The sequence below is a fragment of the Brassica napus genome, chromosome A5 (assembly GCF_020379485.1).
Source record: "Brassica napus cultivar Da-Ae chromosome A5, Da-Ae, whole genome shotgun sequence".
NCBI classification, from domain to species: domain Eukaryota; kingdom Viridiplantae; phylum Streptophyta; class Magnoliopsida; order Brassicales; family Brassicaceae; genus Brassica; species Brassica napus.
The window spans coordinates 2,673,258-2,695,148 of NC_063438.1; the positions used below are offsets into that span (position 1 = coordinate 2,673,258).

Consider the following 21,891-nt stretch of genomic DNA (forward strand, 5'->3'; position numbering starts at 1 on the left):
GTATATCATATGACCATTTCAACAATTAGTTGAGATTAGTGTATTTGCAGGATATTTTTGACTAATTAAATAGCATATACAATACAGTTTAGTAATAAATTAATAATATACTTATTTCTTAACATGTATCATATAATATTCTTATATAATTAAAATAATGTTATTTATAAAATAAAAATTTGGACATTTGTTTTAATTTCTGTGTTCATATATATACATTTCTTCAGACATCTATCACAACTGATTTATATATAAGATTGAATCTAGTACCAGTTAAATTTTACAATGAAAATATTTAATAGTAAGATATAAATATATGCTTTCAACTTAAAATCTTATAATAACTCACAACGCAAATACCTAAGCCGGTAGACTTTAAAATTAATTATAAAGAATATAATATACTAATAAAAATATTAGTATTACTGAATAATAAGTACTGATGTTATATATATATACAAATGTCAAATGACGGGTGGATGTTCCGGCGACGCGTGTATGCCTGGTTGAGGCGATGATGACACGTGTCTCCTTTTTTCGGTTAATTAAACGCGTCTTATGGCGTGTTCTATCCGACTGGTAGTTTGGGCCGGAGGCCATGTTGCTATAGGGTTTTGTTTTGTTTGGTCCGTTTGACTTTTGGTTTGGGCCATGTTGTATAGTTTGTTTGGGTTTTTGCCTTTTAATAATATAGATGGAAAAAAAAAAAAATATACAAATGTCAAATGACAACAGCAAATATTATATAAACGAGTATATAGAATATTTCCCTATAAATAAGATTATACATGTACTTGGATCGTTTGGACGATACTATCACTGACAAATTACACGAAGGTGAATTTGCTGTTTGGCATCTTTTGGCATGCAAACCTAACTACGTACAGACAAGTAATTAGTCCAATTCATATTTAGAACCCAACTATTTCTAATATATTTTTAGCCACTATACTGCGGTTCCATATTATTGGAAGGTACAACTGTATAGTATTATATTCAGTTCTTTATTTGCAACTATTGTGTAAATATAATTAATAATATCAATGGTATGTCCAGGATCAGCTTAATTCCCGTGGATGAATTAATTAAGTTTTGCAAATGGAACTGAACACACATTTATTATTATAAATTCCAATAATGTGAACTGAAACAGATCTCTCGTGAATAATCTCGACACTGGTGAGATCAACTGTTTGGAATGAGTTGACACAGTTGTTATTTAAGTTATACAGCGTAATTAAAAGATTTTTAAAATCCGATTAAAAAAAGTTCGACCATAAAGAAAACATTATTACACAAATTGGAGTACTTAAGCAAAAAGACATTAGATACTTAGACCTTAGTGTATGATTGCTTTCCTCTTTCGTCGATATTGTGCGTTAAAAAGAGTCCCTCTCTCACAATGTTTTCTTATTTTCTCGCGTTGCAGTTCAAGCTCATTTCCTTTCTCTTTACACTTTTACATATAATCAGGTATACTTATCATGCTTCATAAGTATATTTTTGAGAATTATATTTTACCTCTAGTTTTTTTTTCTGTTCGGTTTTAGATGTTATTTATGGACTAAAAATCAAATTTTGGAAAAGTTATATAATGAGAAAGAGTAGATTAAAAAATATATATATATATATATTGAGCCTTGTCACAAAATGATATCTTGATTCATAACTATGATTTTGATGTATTCTAAAATTTATATTTATACGATTACGAATTAATAGATATGAAATGTATATGCTCAGACTTATGTACCGACCTGTTGATAATAATGTTTTACTTTCTAACGAGAACAAGGAGAGCGTATTTTTTGTATTTGTATGTTTATATACATTTTATATTACCTAAGATAAAATTAGGTTTACATAGTCTAGGATTTCAATCCAATGCTATACAGATGTGTTTTTTTTTTGTTATTTAACCAGTCGGTTTAATTTTTCTATTGATGAAGATATCAATGTGTTTACATAAGAATTTCATAATTTTGTTTGTACACAAACATTAATTTTTGTGACAAAGATGTAAAAAAAACATATTTACACCTTTCAACATTTATGGGTATTTTTATATCTAATACTTTTCCGTTTCATTTTAATTGTCGTTTTAGATTTTGATATACAAATTAACAAATATTTATTTTGTATGTTTACTAAATAATAATTTTATTGCCAATACTTTTAACCACATTTCAACCAATAAAAAAATAAATTAAAATAAAAAATTAATAAATTATGCATTGAAATTATAAACAACACTTGTTTGAAACGAAAATTTAACTTTACAACAATAACTAAATTGAAACGGAGAAAGCAAGACTCTTATACGTATATGATGAACCGAGAGACAGAGCCAGGATGGAGCTGAAACATGTGATCTTTATCTTTACGAATAAAGTGGCTAAAAAGAAAAAGCAAGCAATTAGAAAGACAAAACTGAAAGCAGTAACAGAAGAAGAATAATAACAAAAATAATTAAGAGCAAATGGTTCAAATACTTATCTTTTTTTATCACACCTCATCCATTTATAAAGGAAAAGAAAAGAGCATATGCGGAAATACCAATGATCATGTTCTCAGAAGAAAAGGAAATAAATATATAGAAAACGATAGAAAGGAAAAGTGAAATACTTCTTCCATTCCAAATTAAATGTGGATCAAAATTCTCTACACATATATACGACAACATTCACTTTAACCTAAGACCATTGAAATAATGTTACCAACAACAAGAAGTGAATGAGTCCTCCCTATTGTCTGTAACAAAGACATCCTTACTTGTTTATGTAGTGTACTTAAAGTATGTGAAAGCAAAAATAGATTGGAACAAATGTACTCCCTATATAAAATGAGCTTAAGTGTAAATATGGGTTTATAAGCTATGATTTATCTAATTTTCTCTCTCTTTTGAAAGAGTAGTTTGAGAATACAAAAACAAAAACAAAAACAAAAACACAAAAAGTTTGTTCCATCTGCATCATCATCATCATCATATGTAGATAGGCTTGATATCATTGGGTCCAAAACTTGCTGAGCAAGTTGGACACTTCCTCTGTCGAGTTCCTATGATCTTTTGCACACATGGGTTGCAAAACAAATGGAAGCACTTCGTGATCACCACCTAAAGACCAAAACCAAATCAGCACGCATACGGTTCATTAAAAGATTTGAGCAGAGTGAGGAGTCTTTCTTTACCTCTTTTGAGCGGTCGTTGCAGGCCTTACACTTCAAGATCTCTTTGAATTCACTGAGTTCTTGTCTGAGTTTCTGAGTGGCTGAGGATCCTTCTATCAGAGACCTAAGACGAGAGACTTTCTTCTTGGCTGTTTCCATGTCCTCTTCTATCCTTCTCCTATTGAACCTGACACATACAATGCATGCACTTCAGCAACCAACACTTGCTTGTGTGTCAGTGTGTGTGTGTGTGTGCGCTGACTAACTTACCTTTCGGTTTCCAGCTCAAGTTCCAATGCTCCATAGTCCACCCGACTTTTCTCAACTCTAGAATGCGACTCCTCCAGCTTTGACCTAGCTTGTTCCAAGCCATTCACAACATCTGCACGTTTCTTTTGCAGATTCTCAAGAGTGATAGACTTTTGATATCTATCTTCCGCTAGTCTCTGATACTGATCTGTGCAGAGCCTCATCTGCAATAAAAAAAAAAGACTTTCGAGTCAAAAAGTCAAGATAATCAAGGAGGTTCTACAATCTGAGTACATTTACCTGATCTTCAATTCTTAAGGATCTCTTGGAGAGGAAACTGGCTGATGCACTGGCTTGCTGAATATCTTTATCCATGATGTATTTATCGATTAGCAGAGCATCTTGCATCTGCCTTGAAGTTATGCCTTCCAAGTAAAGCTGAAACAGTAACAGACCATGCCCATTAACACAAATCATCAATCTCCAGCTAAGTGTGAAAAAGAAAAAGGAGACTTTTGGATACCTTGATGTTATAGTCATCCCTCTCAGTGACTTGAAGCAAAAGCTGTTGGTTTTGTGGTACAATGTCCTCGTAGGCACTTCCAATTGTCTAAAAGAAGATAGTTAACTGTAAATCGATACCCCCAACCATCAAGTTTTTTAAAAACAATGCTAGAAACAAAAGCAACAAAGAAGTTTCATAAGCAAACCTGTATTTCAGAAAGATATGTTCCATGTTCCTCATTTTTGGATTTCAAGACATCAGAATGCTTTGCGACATCCCTGAAAACAGAAAAAAGACACATCCTTGTAAGAGAAATGCCAATACGAGTCATACGAAGAGTAATTAATTGATTATTCACCGTTTGCAATCATCCATTCTCTGTCTTAAATCAGCAATCTCAGCTTCGGCAGCAGCCAACATTTGTTGTGATACTGCTTCAGCTTCGTTTGCTGCCTTAACGCGCAGCTCAAGATTCTGCTCATCAAGGGAGGACTTCAAACTTTCAACATGAGCCCAGGCCCTGTACTCTTGTTCCTTGGCTTCAGCTATGTCCCTGCCATATCACAATATCCACTGTAAATGCCTTAAGGCAATGCACCAAGCGCCATTTTAATAACAAGTGTTCAGCCAAGAAAGGAAGATGAACAAATCCTAACCACATCCAAAATAGAATTTCATCCGATGAAACCGTAAAAAACAGATCAGATATTAGAAGCTGTGAAAGACAAATCGGCAAAGTGGGCACAAGTTTCTTGTAAAGTCATATAGTTCAGTCCAAAGGCAAGTTACACTATATATCTCTACATTAAGGGAAGGCTAAGGAAAGTAGGAAACTATCATCTTTGTATTTTGTTACATATAGTTTTGCTTACCTCGGATCAGTGGACTCGCGTTTAAACATGTCCAAAAACAACTGTAACTCCTCGTGGCTGTTCTTCAAATCACGAACCTGCAATGACAGATTCATCTTACTCTAGAAATAAAGACCATAACAACTACATCTTCACCAACCAAAAATTTATTATGACATTTGAAAAAATCTCAAATTGTGAATCCGGCTTTTCTCACAATACTTCTTCCAAGAAATACATATTTTTCAAACAACGTTGACATCATAATGCAAGTAACGTTAACATACAAGTCATGGGTAGTACACTGAAAAGGTAAATGTGCTGCATCATACCGTAGCATTCAGGTCACGTAGCTGAGAAGCATAACCAGCTGATCTCAGATGCAATGCTTCACACTCTTTTCCCTGTTCACCAATTCGCCTTATTAAGTAAGAAAAAAAAAACACAAACTATTAACAGCATAACATTGTTCAAGATCATTGCTCACCTTCCTACAGAGAACCCCGGAGAGGGACTGGACATCAGCCCGCAGAGAATGAATACCTCCAGCAGTCTCTTTATAACTGCTGAACTGACTTCGCATGGAACTCATTTCCCCTGGAAACGAAGAAACTAACGCCTTCGTATCTGCAAAGAGTTCTTTCCTACCTGACACATACACATCACTTAATCAGACTCCATAGAGAAAGGAAGACAGAGTAACCAATGTGTTTACCTCGCTCTTTCGAGATGTTTCCCAACCTAGTCTTGATTCGAGTTTTCTCATCATGCTGTTTCTGTATCTCCACATCTAAAGAAGCCATTCTAGAATCAGCAACGGCACTAGTCCTTCGAGAAACATCAACAAGTTCGTTTTTTATGTTCAATTCCCTTTCCTTCCAGAAAAGACTATCTTTCTCAACCTGAAAATTTTCACAAAGCTTTAACAATACAATCATTAAGACACTTACATAAAATGAAAATGGCAATAGAGATATATAACCTGCAGTTTCTCAAGTAAAGCCATATACTTGAAAACTGCTTCTTTGGATCTTCTCAGCTGGTCTTTCAAAGAAAGGCAGGCTTGAGAAGAAGAGATGCCCCTCACAGACTTTGACTTGTTCTGTTAGGAAACTTATATATATCAGTTCTTAGCAAGAGGAAGAAAGCTACACTAGATACTCTTAACCGAATCATAAACTGACCTGTAAAATGCTCGTTCTTTCAAGAATCTTTGTCCTCTCCTTATGAAGTTCTTTCAGCTCTTGTAGCCTGCTTGAAGCCAGGACCTACAAAATCAAGGCAGCTGTTAAACCAACACCTTCTAGCATTACCAATGAAAAACACAAAACCAAAAAAAAGAAGAAGAAAATATTACCGTTAACTCTTTCAGAACCCCTTCCATGTCTTGCAAATCCCTTTGTTTATCCCTTGTCTTATCGCTACTAGCAAGCTTATTTCCAGGGCTCAGCACCGGGAAGAACGCCCCTGCTGTTGCGTCCCTTTCCGCTCTCAGTGCCGACAAGTCACCATTACATTGTTGAAGCTCCACGACCTCATCCTCTAGCTCCCCTTCAAGAACAACCAAGTGAAGTATAATGTCAGCTCATATAGCAGTCAAAATGTGATAATCTTTGAGAACGCATGTAGAGTTCTAAACCGGGGCTACAGAGACTAAGTGGCTACCTCTTATTCGTTTAAGGTCTGCTCTAACTCTAGCATCGGCATCTCGATAGCTCTTCAATTCTCTCGAAAGTGATTTGAACTTCACAAGTACATCATCTAGAGCCACTCTGAAACTTTTAACTTCTGATTCCAACTCATTCAGCGCTAGCTGCTGACCACACGAATCTAGAATCGAATGCAATTCAGTATAAGACCAGGACAAGAGCTGAAAACCGATTGTAGTGGAAGTAACACCTTTATCAAGACCGGTTTTGAGAACTGTGGGGTACAGTTCATCCTTCAGACACCTTATATCATTAGTGGCGGCTACTAGGTTATGCAATGTCTGCGTCACCTGAGTTGATGTGTTATTCCCTCTACCATCTTCCATCCCATTCGAGCAGATATTGGATGAGGAGGAGCTCTCAGTGGCACCAGTTTCAAGTAGCCGGTTGATGAAATCGTCTTTAATATCCGGAGAAGACCCATCTGCGTTGCAATTTTGATCAAACTAGGTCCTAGCATCAACACAAGGTAGAAAGAGGGTGGCTAAGTATTTCATACCCTCCTTGTTTACAGACCTATGCCCTCCACTGCTTGAACCACTCACACGAACGGAGCATGATTCAACTGCATCTGTAAGCTGCTACAAAAGCATTAGTTAGATTCAAGTTTACGTTAGAAGGCAAAGCAGATAAGAGTGTTACCTTATCCCAAGACTTATGAACAGTCTTCAAACTGGAACTGTACGGCAACTGTTTGTCCTTGATCTGAGAAAGCCTATCTTCAAGAATAGAACACTCAACCTGCTGAGCCTCTAGCTTTTGCGATAGCTTCAAGTTTTGGAACTGAAGAACTGCAGTATCAAGCTGTGTATCAAACAAGAACGCAACTAACTAAGCATCATTGATTAGATTGGTAAACTATGGAGATATGTGTAAAGGGGAGATGAAAGAAGGAACCTTGTCTTCAGAGGAGGGCCAGAAGAAGGGCTGCTTCTTAACGGCGGCTGCAGCTTCTGTAGGTGATATGGAGCTAAAGTGACGTTTTTTACGGTCAGGCTCGCCTGTGCTCGCCATTCAGAAACCCTAATAATCGGAAAGGACAAAGCTTTTCTCTCACATCAGATTGAGTGGAGGAAACTCTCCACAACACACAAACTTTCAACCTAATGAGAAAACCCTATAACGATCTATATCAATCACTAACCAAGCTAGGGTAATTGATTCAAACCAAGAACAATTCAATTGCTCCAGCTCTCCCTCAAGAATAAAGAAAAAGGAATATAATTCAAACCTCAAACTCTAGTTTTCTCTTACACAGAGACCTTCTTGTCTGATCATTTGTTCGACTGATGCTACAAAAGCACTCACGCGAACACACAGCACTCAAAGAGAGGAAACAAAGGAGAGATGAAGTTAATTACTAAGGTTTGATGAAGTAGTTTTGTGAATATCTGAGGGGTAATTCTGGAAATACAAATATATGGCCGTCCATAGAATCTGAAACCATCTCAGCCGTACGATCTGGGGGTAATTAGCTCAATAATAACATATCTTTGTTTTAATAAGCTCAACTCGTTAATTAAATGATTCTTATCACTTGCATAAGATCTCCCGTAATTAAAGAAAACACACACAAAACAAATCGTAGAATTTAAATTAATCAATCAAACAAATACAGAGACATACATACACCATAGTGTTGAGACCAAAGTAGAAAGAACACAAATGTAAGTTTATATGATGTGGTAAGAAGAACGTTACAAATCAATCGCTCTTCGTAGCGGCTTTACGTTGCTTCTCTTCCTCAACTTGAACAAGCAAAGTCAAGAGAGCTTCACACACCTGAGCAGCATCAGCTTCCAAAGGAACCTCGTTCAACGACGAGTACACCATCCACGCATGGTCTAGTTTACGCTTTGGTCTAACCACCACAGAGCCAGGAACCTCTGCGTCGCAGCAAGTCACCAGCCCATCGCTCTTCTCTCCGTATCTGACTTGAAGCAGCTGAGCGCAAGCAGCCATTGCAGCACCGAGCGGCATCACCACCGGGAGTTTTGTTGCTTGGTTCGTGAGAGGAAGCTCAGCGTGTGCCACGTGTGATAAAGTGGCGAGAACCGCTGGGCTAATGCTAGCTTCTGTGCGGAACGAAACCGTGGGGAGTTCTCTGGGAAGAGGATGATTCTTCAAGAACTCTTTTCTCCTCTCGTAAGTTAAATCCTCCAATGCTTGAATGTCACCCTTCACAAAAAGAATTCATCAGAAAGATCAAACAATCTGAAATGATTTTGTTTAGATCAAGACGAATAGTTGTTTGCAAACCTTTATGACTTTGGAGATCATAATCTCCATGAGCTTTCTCAAATTGACGTAATCACCGAGTTGTCCTTCGCGGAGGATATCTGTAGCTATTGGGCTTCCACCGTATGGACTCTGTGCTAATACTAACCCAGCGACTTTATCCTTTAGATCAGGCCAGTATAGTGATAAAGCTGCTGCTGCATCTATGCCTCCTTTGCTATGTCCAAGAAGTAGAACCTTTTTATTTGATCCCCAACAAAGTTCCTCTATGTACTCCTTAATCTCTCTCGCGTTTTTCTCAACCGAAGACTGATATATAAACATTGTTTCCATATATCATCAGTATGCTACATACAACAAACCAAACTGTATTAAAGCTGAGCTAGTTATGATTACCTCGCTGTGAATCTTTGCAATATGACAGGCTAAACCCATCTTTGAGAATTTTGTTTTCGTATCCACAAAATATAGAGGTCCATGATTGCTGAAAAGACCTGAAATTTTGGTTTTTTTACAAAAAAATTATATGCATCCTACGTTAAGAGTAAAGAAGTCTTAAGTGGATGGCAGGGGAAAGATAAGTATTGCTACCTGGAACCAACAAATACACCAGAGTATTTGGAAGCCTGTGTACACCATGCCTGGAAATGAAAACCCAATCAACGCAACCACTCAGTGAAAAACAAGATGTACAAAGACCAAAGCACATAAAACATGCAACTACAGTCAATCCATATACCCGATGTCTTCGAGGATTTTATTGAACCTATCAGTTCCATCTTCAACAGGAGGCATCTCCGGGTCACGCTGTAACCATCCTATGTCATCTGCGGAGCCACGGACAGTCCTTCGTGCCCGCTCAATGAGCCTGATAAAAGAAAAAACAAGATGGATCATCCAATAGCAGAAGCAGTGTTGGTATCTGTCATACAAAAGATACATACCCTTGAAACATGGAAATTCCATAAAAACCTCCTAACCCATTCGATGTCACCATTGCATTTGACGCCTGCGAAATAGTCTCCGTAGATTCTCTTGATGGACTACTGGCTGAAGAAGTAGATGCCTCTGAAGACGTTGAAAACCTCTGACCAGGAGTAACGCATACGCTTACAGGGGAACTCCCATCAGCTCCTGATGTTGATTGTAGTAACTCATGGGGGTGGGAAAGAGAGTTACACGAATCTTGACCACCGTACTCTACTGAAGAAAACAATGGAAAAAAGGTTGAAAAGCCATAAAATATGTCCTAAGCCATTTAATCGTTTCCACAATGAAAGCCTAGCAGACGAACGTTGAAAAGGCATGCTCAGTACATTATCAACAAAGGGGTACCTGAATAGTCGGAGAAACAGCTCCCAAAGTAAGACGTTGCTTGGTTTATATAAGAAGCGGCTTCATTTAGAGCTGGTAAAGAAGTGAAAAGTTGTGGTGCAGACACATTGTCCCCAGTTCCACCGCCCTGTATTCAGAAAAAGCAAACAAAAGAAAAGAAACGACTCCTGTTAACAAAGGAGTCTCACTCTCATGCATAGATAACCAACCAATTACTACTTTTTCCTCGTATACATAGCTGAATCAATACTCCATGGCTACTACGTTGACACCAAACATAATCCAATCGATATGAGCATAAACAATCCTTACAACTAGAGGCGCGGTAGATTCTCCCTCCCTGGGCCGACCAGCTTCTCCCATTCTGATCAGTTTCTAACAACATACACAGACAAACATAATCAGATAAAAGCAACAGACACATTCAAAGACTAAGCACTCTTCCTACTTCCCCAAATCATCATTTTCAAAACTTGGGTTCCAATTAAACGTAGGAATCAAGCGGGAAGACGAGTCTCGATTACTGATTAAAAAAAAACATGAAACTGAAAATTAGAAGCTAAAGTTTACCAATTAACACGAAACCCAAGATTCTCCAATCGATTACAGTTAATCAAACGAAGCTGATGATCACCGGATCCTAACCAACAATCCAAACCGATTCGGGGAAGAAGAATCAAGTTTAAGAGATTCGAGAATCAGAATTCAGGAAGCGTGAATTGGTACCTGGAGCTTAAGGAATGTGGGATCAAAGCGAAACATACGCACAAGGAGCCAGCCACCTTCTATCGCCTTCGGATCATTTCCTAACCCCCGGGTAAAAGAAACCTCTCGAATAAACAAATAAATAAACGTGATTTATTTATTTTAATAACCGCGTGGAACAAGAGGCTGTGTGAACGCAACACGTGTAAATTGGCACAGAGTTCAAGATGAGACGAGGCGAATATTTCTAAGATTTATATCATACAATGGGCTACTGATGGGCCAAACTATATAACAGAGATGAAACGACACCGTACTGCTTTCTTGTACATTACAACATTCTTACTTAACAAAGACCAAGACGAGACTCGAGCTTGAGAGAATCAGGGAGATCGACGGTAATAGTACCTGCAAGAAAGAAACACGATGAACCTTGCTTTTCGATTTTTCTAATAGAGGAAAAGATGGTGAAACACTTACACGAATATTTTGACGGCAAAGATGGATGAGTACTTGCGGAGAAGACGTTCAACAGTGTACCATTGAGATCTATCTGATCCGTCTTGGTAACCAATACGTGGCATGTGTAGTGAAGCTTTTTAAAGAGAGGACATTATCACAATGAAGAAACCAAACGTTTAAGCTCTTAGGGAACAGTTAATTTAAAAAGAAGGCCAATGAAGTTTTTTTCTTATACCTGATTTCTGAGAAGCAGAGAATGAAGCTTTGGCCAAGCAACGTTCAAGGTCTGGAATCGAAATGCTACTACGTGGGACTTTACGCTTCGGTCTGTAAGATTGTGTGACTGCAAGTGCCACCCAGAGCGGTTTGCTTTCTTCTGTGTTTTGTTGCTCATCATTGTCTGCACAACAAGGATGAGAAGGTCGCTGAAGTTATTAGAAAACCCAAAAGAAAATATAGTCTAAATAGAGTAAAAAAAAGTTGCTTACCATCAATTTTTATGAGATGCACATCTCCAAGATGAAGGTCTTTAAATTCAGATGCTCGGTGATACGCATCGGGTACAGTACTAGACAGTTTTGACAGAGCATTAAACATTCCTCCACGCCCCCAGGTCCCAGAGTCATCAACACAGCTGCCATACATCAGTGTTTGGAAGTATCAGAGCTAGTTAAGATTTGGTTTCAGAACAATCAAAACGTAAGTTTACCTGAATATGATTGCTGGCTCCTGAGAGACAGTTGATGGATTCGTACAGTCTCCAAACACAAATTGAACAGATCCTGCATCTGAATTAGAGTCAACATCATCAGGGAAGATTGGCTCTTCCACAGACAAAGACTCATAACCATGTGCTTCCCAAGTGGCTAACTTCTTCTCTTCTGCCTTTTTCCTCGCAGCTTCAACTCTCACATGTCTTTCCTCAGTCACGTTATTTCTATCTCCCAACTCCATAACTTTCTCATCCTTGCTTGACCGTGATGCTTCCTTCAGCTTCTCAACCCATGCAAGGTAAGAAGCTTCATCAAGCTCAGAATATACACTAGCGGCAGATGATGAATCTCTTTCCAGAGTGTCGCTCGTATTAATTTCAAGCTTTCTTGCTTCCTTATCCGGTTCAACGTTCTGACGGATTGCAACAACTTTCTCAGCAAGAGAACTGAGTTCCACCATTTTCTGGTTATCAGATTCTTCGTCATAAGTTTCCTCCTCAGGATCAAACCTTTGTAATCCAAACACTAGGGACCGCAAATCACCACGATCTTCTTCTTTATCTTCCGTAGTATCTCCCACGACATTAAGACTAAGCTGCAGCTTTCTCTCTGCCCTCCTCAAAATAACCTGAATAGACACATATTTAGATTTTGATAATACATTCAGATGACTTTGCGATTGGAAACACTACCACAGACCTCTTCCACAGTGTGTTCAGACACGAGGTTTATAGACAGCACGTGACTGATTTGTCCAATCCGATGAGCTCGTTGCAAAGCTTGCTTATCCACCTGCGGGTTCCAATCTTGTTCATAGAATATAACCTGCATATTAAAGAACACTATAAACAAGCACTACCAGCAAATCATATATATTTTAATAATAAGGAAAAGACCAAAGATGACGAACAGTGTCAGCAGCAACAAGATTCAAACCGACTCCCCCTGCTCTTGTTGAGATCATGAAAACAAAGGCATTGCTGGCGTCAGCTTCAGAATCCAATCCTCTTTCTGTTTTAGCGCTGAAACTCTTTATCGCAGCAAAACGTTCTTCAGCCCGTACTGATCCATCAAGACGCTCATAAGAATATTTGCGAAGCTCCATAAAATCCTGTGTTTGGAAGAAGATATACGTCAGTGTAATCAATACTGCACAGGGGTTATAGAATATAAAATAGCTCCATGAAGAAACCTGCAAGATGTCAAGTGTAGAGGTCATTTGGGAAAACAGGAGAACGCGATGTCCAATATCATGGAGTCTCTTGAGCAGTTGGTCCAAAACTAAAAGCTTACCACTCGCCTGTCAGATCGCAATTGTTAATGAGCAAAACTTTTATACTAGCAATTAGCTAGCATTGTTTGGATAGTTAGTAAACCTTTAAATTACCTGAACGAGGTGTTCACCCTCTTCAAAAGGTTCCGGTTCAATACCTGGAAATAAGTAAGGGTGGCTACAAGCTTTTCTGAGCTGTATCACCTGCTCAAGGAAACAGATCGAGAGGTGAATAAAAGCTGCATATCTTTCGCTGACTATTAACAAAAGAATTTTATGAAATAAGTTGAGCTACAGTAAACATGAGAAACTAGCTCACAATATTTTGCAAAGACGTGTGAGTGGATGCTCCAGAAGAAAGTGCGAGAAGCCCCGGAAGCTCTTTCCTCAATATTGACGTATATATCTTCTTTTGCAGACTAACGAGCGGAACCATTCTATCATGAAAAAGAAAAAAAGACAGAATATAAGAAATAGTTAGACATCTGCAAATACTATTACTGGAACGGATTAGCCATACAAAGTACAAGACTTTACACAGTTAGCTCGGTGAGAGGTGGCAGCACCAGGTTCCCAGACTCAATTAGCAAAGATTTTGTACGCCGTAGCATAAAGGCACCTAAGATAAACTTCAAACTCTTATATGTTTCCTTGACATTTGATGCATCAAGACCTGTTTAAACAACAGATGGAATGCATATGTTAGTTGATCCCTTTTACATCTTCTGGATGAATATCAACACATAAACGTCAGAGTGCAGAGAGCACTAAGCAAACCTGGTAAAGACTCGCCAGACTCTTTGAATGCGGAAAGGAACTGGTCCAGAGTCCCAAAAACTAGTGGCATGCAAAAATGCATCAGAGCCCAAAGTTCGGTAAGATTGTTCTGAATAGGCGTGCCAGTAATCAAGAGACGCCGAGGTATGAGAAATTGTTCAAGTAACACATTGTACAGAACCTGTGACATACACAGATGTTCATAAAGCCAGTTTGCGTAAAACTGAAATACTAACCAAACAGGTTTAAACTATATAAGCCTAAAGGGATGGTATAATAAATCCATATAAACAGCTAACAAGAGATGTGTAAAATAAGTAGAACTTAATCTTGGATTCCTACAGTATCTAGCAACCATTGATCTATCATTCAGTTCACAGCTTAGGCACAAGTGAAAACATACACTGTTAGGATTCTTGAGTCTCTGAGCTTCATCAATTACAGCATACTGCCACGGAATCTGAGAAAGAAAGTCTTGATCCACCAATGCAATATCATACGTTGTCAACAACACATCAAACGGTAACAAAGATTCCTGAAACAAAAACAAACAGAACAAAATAGCTACACACAGCTGATATAAACCCCAAGTTCTTGAGAAAGAAAGACAAAAACTTTTTACTCTCACCTTAGAGCTCTTGTTGACATGATCATGCATCACCTTACGCAAATCCCTACGGCAATCCTTATCACCAACATACCTAAGAACTTCAAGTTTCGGAGTGAACCTGTTTATCTCTGACACCCAACCATCCGTCACGCTCAAAGGACAAAGCACAACTGCCAAAAAACAAGACACAACATTAAACAATACAACTTCTCTTTAAGAAGAACTCATTGACTCACGAAATGGCCCTCGCAATCCTTGATGAATCTTCAGATAACTCAAGAACGAAATCGCTTGTAGAGTCTTCCCCAATCCCATCTGCTCAATCCTTAGATTAGACTCAAAACATAGACACAATTCACAAAGAGAGCATTTTCAAAAACGATGGTGGTATGGTACCTCGTCTCCTGCAATTAGAAATCGAAACACAATTGATTGAATCGGTTTAACTTTTTTAAGTTCCGGTTAGTACTCTGAAACGGAATCGGAGAGTTACCGAGAACGACATTGACGCCGAGGAGATACTTGTGTATAAGCCAAGAGACTCCTTCGACTTGGTGAGGCTTTAGAGTCGCTGTGACACCGAACTCTCTGCAATCGGGAGGCGCGTGTGTAGCTTGTGTATTCGCGGTGAGTACGATGTTGGTCGCCGCTTCGAGCCGCCGTTGGTACTCCATCGTCGACTAACGTGGTGAGGACTTTTGGCGGTGAACTGCTTTTTTTTTTGTTCGGGAAAACCGAGAATTTGATTACACGACGTCGCTTTGTTTAATACTTAATGGGCCGGGCCGAGATTTTCGAAGCCGTTTCCCTCTCATTTGACCACACTCATGGTTGCGTTGACTCGACGCTCCATCACAACTAACCATAAAGCCTCTCTATGCGTCAGAGAGTCTCTTTTGCAAAAACCTTAAGTTTTCAAACGCCGGGGAAGTGAAGCAAAGCAACAACCTTCAAACCCTAGCTCCGGCGGAGAGATTAACGATAAAAACGCAATGTCTGGGTTTTCGTTTGGTCAATCGAATACTGGTGGAGGATCTTTATTCGGATCTTCCTCCGCCGCGAGCTCCTCTTCTGCTTCATCCACCTCGTCTCCGTTAGCTTTCTCATTCAATCAATCCACCGGGTTTGGATTTGGAGCCACCTCATCGGCTGCTCCTGCTTCCTCCTCCGCAGCTCCATCGTTCGGATTCGGAGCCACCGCGTCGGCTCCTGCTACGTCCACAACTCTATCGTTCGGATTTGGAGCTAACGCATCGGCTCCTGCTGCTTCCACAACTCCATCGTTCGGATTTGGAGCCACGTCATCTGCTCCTACTGCTTCCACGACTCCATCGTTCGGATTTGGAGCCACGTCATCGGCTCCTGCTTCCTCCACGACTCCATCGTTTGGATTTGGAGCCACCTCATCGGCTCCTGCTTCCTCCACAACTCCATCGTTCGGATTTGGAGCCACCGCATCTACTGTAACGGCTCCTGCGTCCTCCACAACTCCATCGTTTGGATTTGGAGCCACCTCATCTACCGTAACGGCTCCTGCTTCCTCCGCAACTCCATCGTTTGGATTCGGAGCGCCCGCATCCACCGGATTCGGGTTCGGATCCTCTGCTGCGTCTTCATCTCCCTCTCTTTTTGGATCTTCTACCAATGCTCCTGCGGCTTCTCCTGGCTCGTCTCCCTTCGGATTCGTAACTTCGTCGGCTTCTCAGCCTGGCGCTTCTTCTTCTTCCGCGACTGTTTCGGCACCATCTCCTTTCGGAGCTCCAGCCAGTGGTTCAGCATTCTCCTCATCCTTATTCTCCGCTCCTTCATCTGCCGCCAGCTCGAGTTCTCCTCTCTTCGCAACATCCTCATCTGTACCTGCCTCAACTGCTTCTCTATTCGGCGCACAATCTTCAGCCACCGCCTCTACACCTTCAATGTTCGGCGCGGCGGCTCCGTCCTCGTCAGCCCCTAGCTCCACACCTTCAATGTTTGGATCGTCATCAGCCTCTGGCTCCTCACAGTCAATCTTTGGCGCGGCGGCGGCGTCACCAGCCTCTGGCTCCTCACCGTCAATCTTTGGAGCGGCTGCGTCCTCAGCTTCTGGCTCCTCACCTTCCATCTTTGGAGCCACCGGTTCGACTCAGGCCATCTTCGGATCGTCTTCCTTGTCAGGCGCAGCAGCAGCTTCTTCACCATCCCAGTTTGGATTTTCCACCAACAACACTTCCTCCACTACAACCAATCCCTTGGCTTCTCCGTTCTCTGCTTCTACCGGACTCTCTTTCTCGAAAAGCACAGGAAGTTCCACCCCTGCTATCTCTGCTTCTGCTTCCGCTCCTTCACAAACGACTTCCTCATCTTCCTCATTCTCATTCGCTACACCCGCAATCTCAGCTCCTGCATCCACCACATCCCCAGCACTGTTTTCAATAGCAACCACCACCACCACCACGTCCTCTTCGAGTCCTGCTGCCACTAGTGCACCATCTTCCTCAGCTGCAGCTTCCACAACGACTTTCCCTTCTTTTGGTGTGGGCTCATCTGCAGCCAACAGCACTCCGGCTACTTCCTCTGCTCCAGCATTTGGTTTTACTACCTCCACTTCTGCTGCTGCAACTACTGCTTTTGCTGTACCCCAGATAGCATCAACTACTGCTACTACAACGCAGACATCTCTTGTTGTGGCTTCGACTAGTGGGTAACGTCTCTGCTCTTCTCATGTATGAGTTATACAGGCTATATCTGCCTTCACCATTATTTGTTTGTAGCTGATATATCGTTTGATGTGTGTTCTTGTTTGTAGGACAAGCACAACTGTTGCAGCTCCAGTGGCTGGTGCTCCCAAGTTACCATCTGAAATAACTGGCAAAACTGTTGAGGAGGTAAGATATATTATTTATTATTTTCTTGATTTGTTATATTTTATTTAATGTTTCAAATGTGTATCTTTGGCGTTTTGAAGATTATCAAGGAGTGGAACACTGAGCTGGAAGAACGTACAGGGAGATTCCGGAAACAGGCAAATGCAATAGCTGAATGGGATAAGCGGATCCTGCAGAACCGTGATGTTCTTCTGAGGCTTGAGGTGGAGTCTCTTGGATTCTTTTCTTTTTAATCTTCAAAGACATTGTTCAAAGCTTACATCTGAATATGTATGTTAGCTCATACTTTTTGTGTCCTCCTTGCTCAACAAATAGATTGAAGTTGCAAAAGTGGTTGAAACACAGTCTAGTTTGGAAAGACAGCTGGAATTAATTGACACTCATCAACAAGAGGTATGCAGTAAAACTAATATCATCGTATGTGAATCTGTAACGTGCAGTGTGCATCATTTTTGCTCTATTCTAATCTGCATGACTGTATATTTGTTTTGATTCGGAAATGGGTAAGTCGCTATGTTAATATATCTGGATTCTCTACTTGCGTGTGTTCAGGTTGACAAAGCTTTGCAAAGCATGGAGGAAGAGGCTGAGCGTATATATAATGACGAGCGCAAATCGCTTCTTGACGATGAAGCAGCATCAACAAGAGATGCAATGTGAGAACTCTCAAGTCTTTACACAACCATTACTTTTCTGCGTTCATATTATTCTAAACTGTTGTGAAGATCAAATCATTGCTTGACATCTTTGCTTGATCTATGCTTTTTACAAGATAGAGTTGTTTTCATTTTTTCAGGTATGAACAGTCTGAGCTTGTAGAAAGAGAACTGGAGCATATGACTGAACAGATCAGATCGATAATACAATCCGTAAATGCAAACCAGGTAGGCGTTATTAAATCATACACTATTATTCCCTTTAATGTGAACATACATCATAACCTATCATATGCTATTGTAACTTTTACTCGTCCTGTGAACATACATACTTCATAACTTATCATATGCTATCGTAAGTTTTACTTGTCTTGTGGACATACATGATACGCTTTTCTTTTTCTTTTTCCTGTGAAGAACATACATGATCGCATGCTATTTTGACTTTTACTTATACAAGAACAACAACGTAACTCTATTGTGTGTGTATGTGAAATAGGGTGGAGAACTAGAAGCAGTTGATGGGATGAATCCATTGGATGTAGTAGTCAGGATCTTGAACAATCAACTCAGTTCCTTGATGTGGATTGATGAGAAAGTAAGTTTTTGTTACTTCTATATTGTTAATTAAACTAATACAACTGTGTAACTTAAATCATTGACAAACAGGCAGAGGAGTTCTCATCTCGGATTCAAAAGATCGCATCTCAAGGCTCTGGTGCAGACCGTGAACTGATGATGGCTCCAAAGCACTGGATGTCTTGATCAAGCGCCTCCTGAGGAACGTTCATGAATATCTTCTCTTTTGTTCTGTGATAGTGATGTCAGATTCTTGTTTACACCTTGAATATTGTTTACCTTTTGTACCATTTGGATATTGACTGTCCTCGTTTGTTGTTATCAGCTTCTATGAACCATTGAAACTTTGCTCTAAAGAGCTGTTAAAGTGCACCGCGTTAAGCGGTTAAAACGACGACGTGGTGTCCATTTTTAAAGATAAAAATTCATTATTTTAAATAGATTTGTTTCCTTAATCATCACATGGGTTATTACTTATTAGACGGACGGGGTAACGACGACTCACGCATTTCGAAACAAAACGTCCTTCTGCGATTAGATTTGCATTTTCAGAGACGACTACTCGTTCGTTCGGTTCAAATCTCTTGACCGGTTTCGATGGCGGAGGGAAGCGCCGCTTCGCGTTACGTGAAATTGAGGAAAGAGCAGGCTCCTGTGGAAGACATCACCCCCGGCGAACTCAACCAGCCCATAGATGTTCCTCAGGTTGACAATCTCTCCCTATCTCTTTGCATTTAGCCGAACGCACTTCTCTATAGAACTCCGATCAGTTATTCCTTTCAGATCTGTATCGTAATCGGAATAGTTTTCGGTACGTTTTGATTCCGAATGTTGTTTGTGTTGATCTATACCTCTCGATGAGGCGAAGGAGATGGAATCGTGATTGTGATGAGTGTAACTAGTCTCTGATGATCCAGACTTCTCCGATCAATCGTGATCTGTCGTGCATTAGATCCTGAACCTTAGCGATTTCTTCTTAAGCACTACTTGTTTTGAAGTTTTGGTTTCAACACTGATTAGTCTCATCAATAAAGCTTAGACTCTAGTGACATTCCTTTTAAGCTTATCTTCCTTGTGAGAATGTATCCATTGAGTCATTGTAGTGTGATATTTTATACTACTGAGCTTGATTATAAGTCATGTATAATACAATCACTGATTATAAGCCTGATTAGTCTCATCAATAAGGCTTAGACTCTAGTGTCATTACTTTGAAGCTTAGCTTCCGTATGAGAATGTGTGATGGAAGGAAGAAACATACACCATCCTTCTTTTTTTCTTCTTATTATGTGAGTCATTGTAGTGTGACATATTTATACCACTGATGTGATCTGATTATTATAATCCATGTATCACAATCATTTTACTCTGCTTCTCTGTTTGAAATTTTGCTTACAGTTGAATGTTCGCAAGTGCCATGAATGTATGCAAGTTCTACCTGAAACCTATGAACCCCCTTCTGATGAAAACTGGACCACTGGCATTTTTGGCTGTGCTGAAGACCCTGAGAGCTGTGAGGCCTTCCTCTTTCTTTTGTAGCTTATGATCCTTAGTAACGTGTTTCACGTTCCATTGTAGAGTTTGATATGCCTCTAACTTCCTTTCTTAATGGAAGATGCATAGTTTTTTTTTTTTTTTTTTTAATATAGTTACTTAAGAGGATAGTTACCTAAGAGGAGACACTTTTGAATGCTCTTTGTATGGATTTGCAGGCAGGACTGGTCTCTTTTGCCCCTGTGTACTGTATGGGCGTAACATTGAAGCTGTGAGGGATGAGATTCCTTGGACACAACCATGCGTTTGCCATGCAGTCTGTGTTGAGGGAGGAATGGCTCTTGCAGCAGTAACCGCACTCTTCGGTGGCTACATTGATCCTCAAACAACAGTTGTGATATGCGAAGGCCTCTTCTTTGCGTGGTGGATGTGTGGAATCTACTCAGGCTTGTTCCGCCAAGAACTCCAGAAGAAATATCACCTCAAGGTAAAAAAAAACAAAACCCCACATCAGATCATTCTCTATGATCTCTGAATTTGACCATTGTGATTGCAGAATGCGCCGTGTGATCATTGCATGGTTCACTGTTGCTTGCACTGGTGTGCCTTGTGTCAAGAACACAGGGAGATGAAGAATCATCTCTCTGATGCAGATGCTTCGTCTTCAACCACTATGGATCCTCCTCCAGTTCAAGCGATGAACACCGAAGAGAACAAAGACGCTTCATCTTCTTCATCATCATCTCCATCATCTGCCAAAAGCCAACACAATGATCTCGAGATGGTCCCTCTATAGAAAACATTCCTTATAAACTCTGCTGCCTATGCTCGCTAAGCTGTTTGCGTTTTTATGTAGAGAAGTTTTCGTACCAGCTGATTCTGTTGGTTTTACAGATGCAAGTTTGTCCTAAGAACAAGTTCATTAGTACCTTTTTTTTACATTTTACATAACTAAACTTTTGAGGTTTGATCTCTTTGGATGTGGAAGAAGATTATTTATCTTAGCTATCGTTGTGAATTAGTGATTATGCATCATTCTAATCGATTAAATCATATCTAATTAAGCTCAAAAATTAAATATTTAATATAGATGTAAAATCTTATATATTAAAAGAGAAGTCACAACTTTGATTCATGTATGATTTTTTTAAAAATGGACCTTCACTTGAAATTAGTTATCATTCATTTAGTACTAATAATGTGGATTAATAATATATCATTTTTAATATAACATCAACTCCTAAAAATCCTGATTGGTTAACAAACTTACATTTATTCATGTGTGATATTTTTATTTGGATCATCATTTAAAATTTTGTATTAAATGTATTTTTTTAATGCTAATATATAATCTTTTAACTACTTAAATCATAATATAATTTGATATATTTTAATTTAAAATATAAATATGTATATTTAATTTTCTTAACAAATCTGTTGAAAAACATTATAACAATATCTTAATTATCAAAAATTGTATATAAATATTTTCACTAATTTTGTAATTAGTAATGAAATTAATGTTATTATACATTAATATATATACTCAGTTATCTTTTATAAAATGAAAAAAGTATACTAAATTTTACTATTTTATAGTTATATCTATCATTTTAAAATAAAACATTGCATTTAACTAAATATGATAAAATTATTTTAAACTGATAAATTAATATAATATGTTGGTAGAACGGGTTAATATT

At 39.1% G+C, this 21,891-nt stretch overlaps 5 protein-coding genes across 12 annotated transcripts; 2 read left to right on the top strand and 3 right to left on the bottom strand.

Moving 5' to 3' along the window:
• Positions 1-2,811: 2,811 nt before the first annotated feature.
• LOC106450768 (E3 ubiquitin-protein ligase BRE1-like 1) lies at positions 2,812-7,853 on the bottom strand. Of its 4 annotated transcripts, none has more exons than XM_022719052.2 (20): positions 7,714-7,853; positions 7,380-7,505; positions 7,125-7,286; positions 6,982-7,060; positions 6,673-6,906; positions 6,439-6,603; positions 6,131-6,324; positions 5,958-6,041; positions 5,756-5,875; positions 5,489-5,675; positions 5,261-5,421; positions 5,106-5,177; positions 4,795-4,871; positions 4,281-4,475; positions 4,128-4,200; positions 3,941-4,027; positions 3,718-3,855; positions 3,439-3,641; positions 3,190-3,355; positions 2,812-3,115 (listed from the first exon to the last, which is right to left on the bottom strand). In XM_022719052.2, the coding sequence occupies exons 2-20, from the start codon at positions 7,494-7,496 to the stop codon at positions 2,984-2,986; spliced, it is 2,646 nt and encodes an 881-aa protein (XP_022574773.1). In that variant the 5' UTR covers positions 7,497-7,505; positions 7,714-7,853; the 3' UTR covers positions 2,812-2,983. The 4 variants fall into 4 exon arrangements, with proteins under 4 accessions (XP_022574773.1, XP_022574771.1, XP_048636397.1 ...); XM_022719050.2 differs by having other exon boundaries at positions 6,982-7,063; XM_048780440.1 differs by having other exon boundaries at positions 7,380-7,832.
• A 204-nt stretch (positions 7,854-8,057) lies between these two features.
• LOC106450766 lies at positions 8,058-10,932 on the bottom strand. 4 transcript variants are annotated; one of them, XM_048780442.1, is made up of 10 exons: positions 10,782-10,922; positions 10,626-10,695; positions 10,368-10,430; positions 10,056-10,182; positions 9,665-9,920; positions 9,460-9,588; positions 9,312-9,361; positions 9,117-9,214; positions 8,742-9,029; positions 8,058-8,660 (listed from the first exon to the last, which is right to left on the bottom strand). In XM_048780442.1, exons 3-10 carry the CDS (start codon positions 10,416-10,418, stop codon positions 8,187-8,189), a joined length of 1,473 nt encoding a protein of 490 aa, XP_048636399.1. In that variant the 5' UTR covers positions 10,419-10,430; positions 10,626-10,695; positions 10,782-10,922; the 3' UTR covers positions 8,058-8,186. The 4 variants fall into 4 exon arrangements, with proteins under 4 accessions (XP_048636399.1, XP_013747968.1, XP_013747967.1 ...); XM_013892514.3 differs by having other exon boundaries at positions 9,665-9,923; XM_013892513.3 differs by lacking the exon at positions 10,626-10,695 and having other exon boundaries at positions 10,782-10,932.
• Positions 10,933-11,002: 70 nt separating this feature from the next.
• On the bottom strand, positions 11,003-15,317 carry LOC111215516 (probable helicase CHR10). Of its 2 annotated transcripts, none has more exons than XM_022719055.2 (17): positions 15,089-15,317; positions 14,992-14,999; positions 14,832-14,910; positions 14,614-14,723; positions 14,389-14,520; positions 13,986-14,166; positions 13,746-13,881; positions 13,528-13,645; positions 13,323-13,412; positions 13,128-13,235; positions 12,846-13,046; positions 12,635-12,760; positions 11,932-12,563; positions 11,711-11,856; positions 11,458-11,622; positions 11,241-11,355; positions 11,003-11,168 (listed from the first exon to the last, which is right to left on the bottom strand). In XM_022719055.2, the coding sequence occupies exons 1-17, from the start codon at positions 15,267-15,269 to the stop codon at positions 11,144-11,146; spliced, it is 2,553 nt and encodes an 850-aa protein (XP_022574776.1). In that variant the 5' UTR covers positions 15,270-15,317; the 3' UTR covers positions 11,003-11,143. The 2 variants fall into 2 exon arrangements, with proteins under 2 accessions (XP_022574776.1, XP_022574775.1); XM_022719054.2 differs by having other exon boundaries at positions 14,614-14,765.
• A 166-nt stretch (positions 15,318-15,483) lies between these two features.
• On the top strand, positions 15,484-19,050 carry LOC111215518 (nuclear pore complex protein NUP62-like). Its single transcript, XM_022719059.2, has 8 exons — positions 15,484-17,275; positions 17,381-17,459; positions 17,540-17,662; positions 17,775-17,852; positions 18,012-18,115; positions 18,256-18,343; positions 18,615-18,713; positions 18,785-19,050. The coding sequence occupies exons 1-8, from the start codon at positions 15,588-15,590 to the stop codon at positions 18,878-18,880; spliced, it is 2,355 nt and encodes a 784-aa protein (XP_022574780.1). The 5' UTR covers positions 15,484-15,587; the 3' UTR covers positions 18,881-19,050.
• Positions 19,051-19,143: 93 nt separating this feature from the next.
• On the top strand, positions 19,144-21,192 carry LOC111212840 (cell number regulator 6-like). The gene is made up of 4 exons (XM_022714444.2): positions 19,144-19,399; positions 20,093-20,207; positions 20,407-20,675; positions 20,745-21,192. Exons 1-4 carry the CDS (start codon positions 19,292-19,294, stop codon positions 20,982-20,984), a joined length of 732 nt encoding a protein of 243 aa, XP_022570165.1. The 5' UTR covers positions 19,144-19,291; the 3' UTR covers positions 20,985-21,192.
• The last annotated feature ends 699 nt before the right edge of the window (positions 21,193-21,891 follow it).

Bases quoted from the DNA above. Each gene is read 5' to 3' on its own strand.
- LOC111212840 (XM_022714444.2), top strand. From the start codon at position 19,292: ATGGCGGAGGGAAGCGCCGCTTCGCGTTACGTGAAATTGAGGAAAGAG. The intron at 20,208-20,406 runs GTGAGGCCTTCC...ATGGATTTGCAG, and splicing joins TGCTGAAGACCCTGAGAGCT to GCAGGACTGGTCTCTTTTGC. The intron at 20,676-20,744 runs GTAAAAAAAAAC...TTGTGATTGCAG, and splicing joins AGAAGAAATATCACCTCAAG to AATGCGCCGTGTGATCATTG.
- LOC106450766 (XM_013892512.3), bottom strand. From the start codon at position 10,817: ATGTTTCGCTTTGATCCCACATTCCTTAAGCTCCAG. The intron at 9,924-10,055 runs GTACCCCTTTGT...TGTTTTCTTCAG, and splicing joins CTGTTTCTCCGACTATTCAG to TAGAGTACGGTGGTCAAGAT. The intron at 9,362-9,459 runs GTATATGGATTG...TTTCATTTCCAG, and splicing joins AAAATCCTCGAAGACATCGG to GCATGGTGTACACAGGCTTC.
- LOC106450768 (XM_022719050.2), bottom strand. From the start codon at position 7,496: ATGGCGAGCACAGGCGAGCCTGACCGTAAAAAACGTCACTTTAGCTCC. The intron at 7,287-7,379 runs GTTCCTTCTTTC...TTTGATACACAG, and splicing joins GGCCCTCCTCTGAAGACAAG to CTTGATACTGCAGTTCTTCA. The intron at 6,325-6,438 runs GTAGCCACTTAG...TTGTTCTTGAAG, and splicing joins AGACCTTAAACGAATAAGAG to GGGAGCTAGAGGATGAGGTC.
- LOC111215516 (XM_022719054.2), bottom strand. From the start codon at position 15,269: ATGGAGTACCAACGGCGGCTCGAAGCGGCGACCAACATCGTACTCACC. The intron at 13,646-13,745 runs GTAAAGTCTTGT...TTTTCATGATAG, and splicing joins CCTCTCACCGAGCTAACTGT to AATGGTTCCGCTCGTTAGTC. The intron at 12,564-12,634 runs GTCTGTGGTAGT...GTGTCTATTCAG, and splicing joins CTGAACACACTGTGGAAGAG to GTTATTTTGAGGAGGGCAGA.
- LOC111215518 (XM_022719059.2), top strand. From the start codon at position 15,588: ATGTCTGGGTTTTCGTTTGGTCAATCGAATACTGGTGGAGGATCTTTA. The intron at 18,116-18,255 runs GTGAGAACTCTC...TCATTTTTTCAG, and splicing joins GCATCAACAAGAGATGCAAT to GTATGAACAGTCTGAGCTTG. The intron at 18,344-18,614 runs GTAGGCGTTATT...TATGTGAAATAG, and splicing joins AATCCGTAAATGCAAACCAG to GGTGGAGAACTAGAAGCAGT.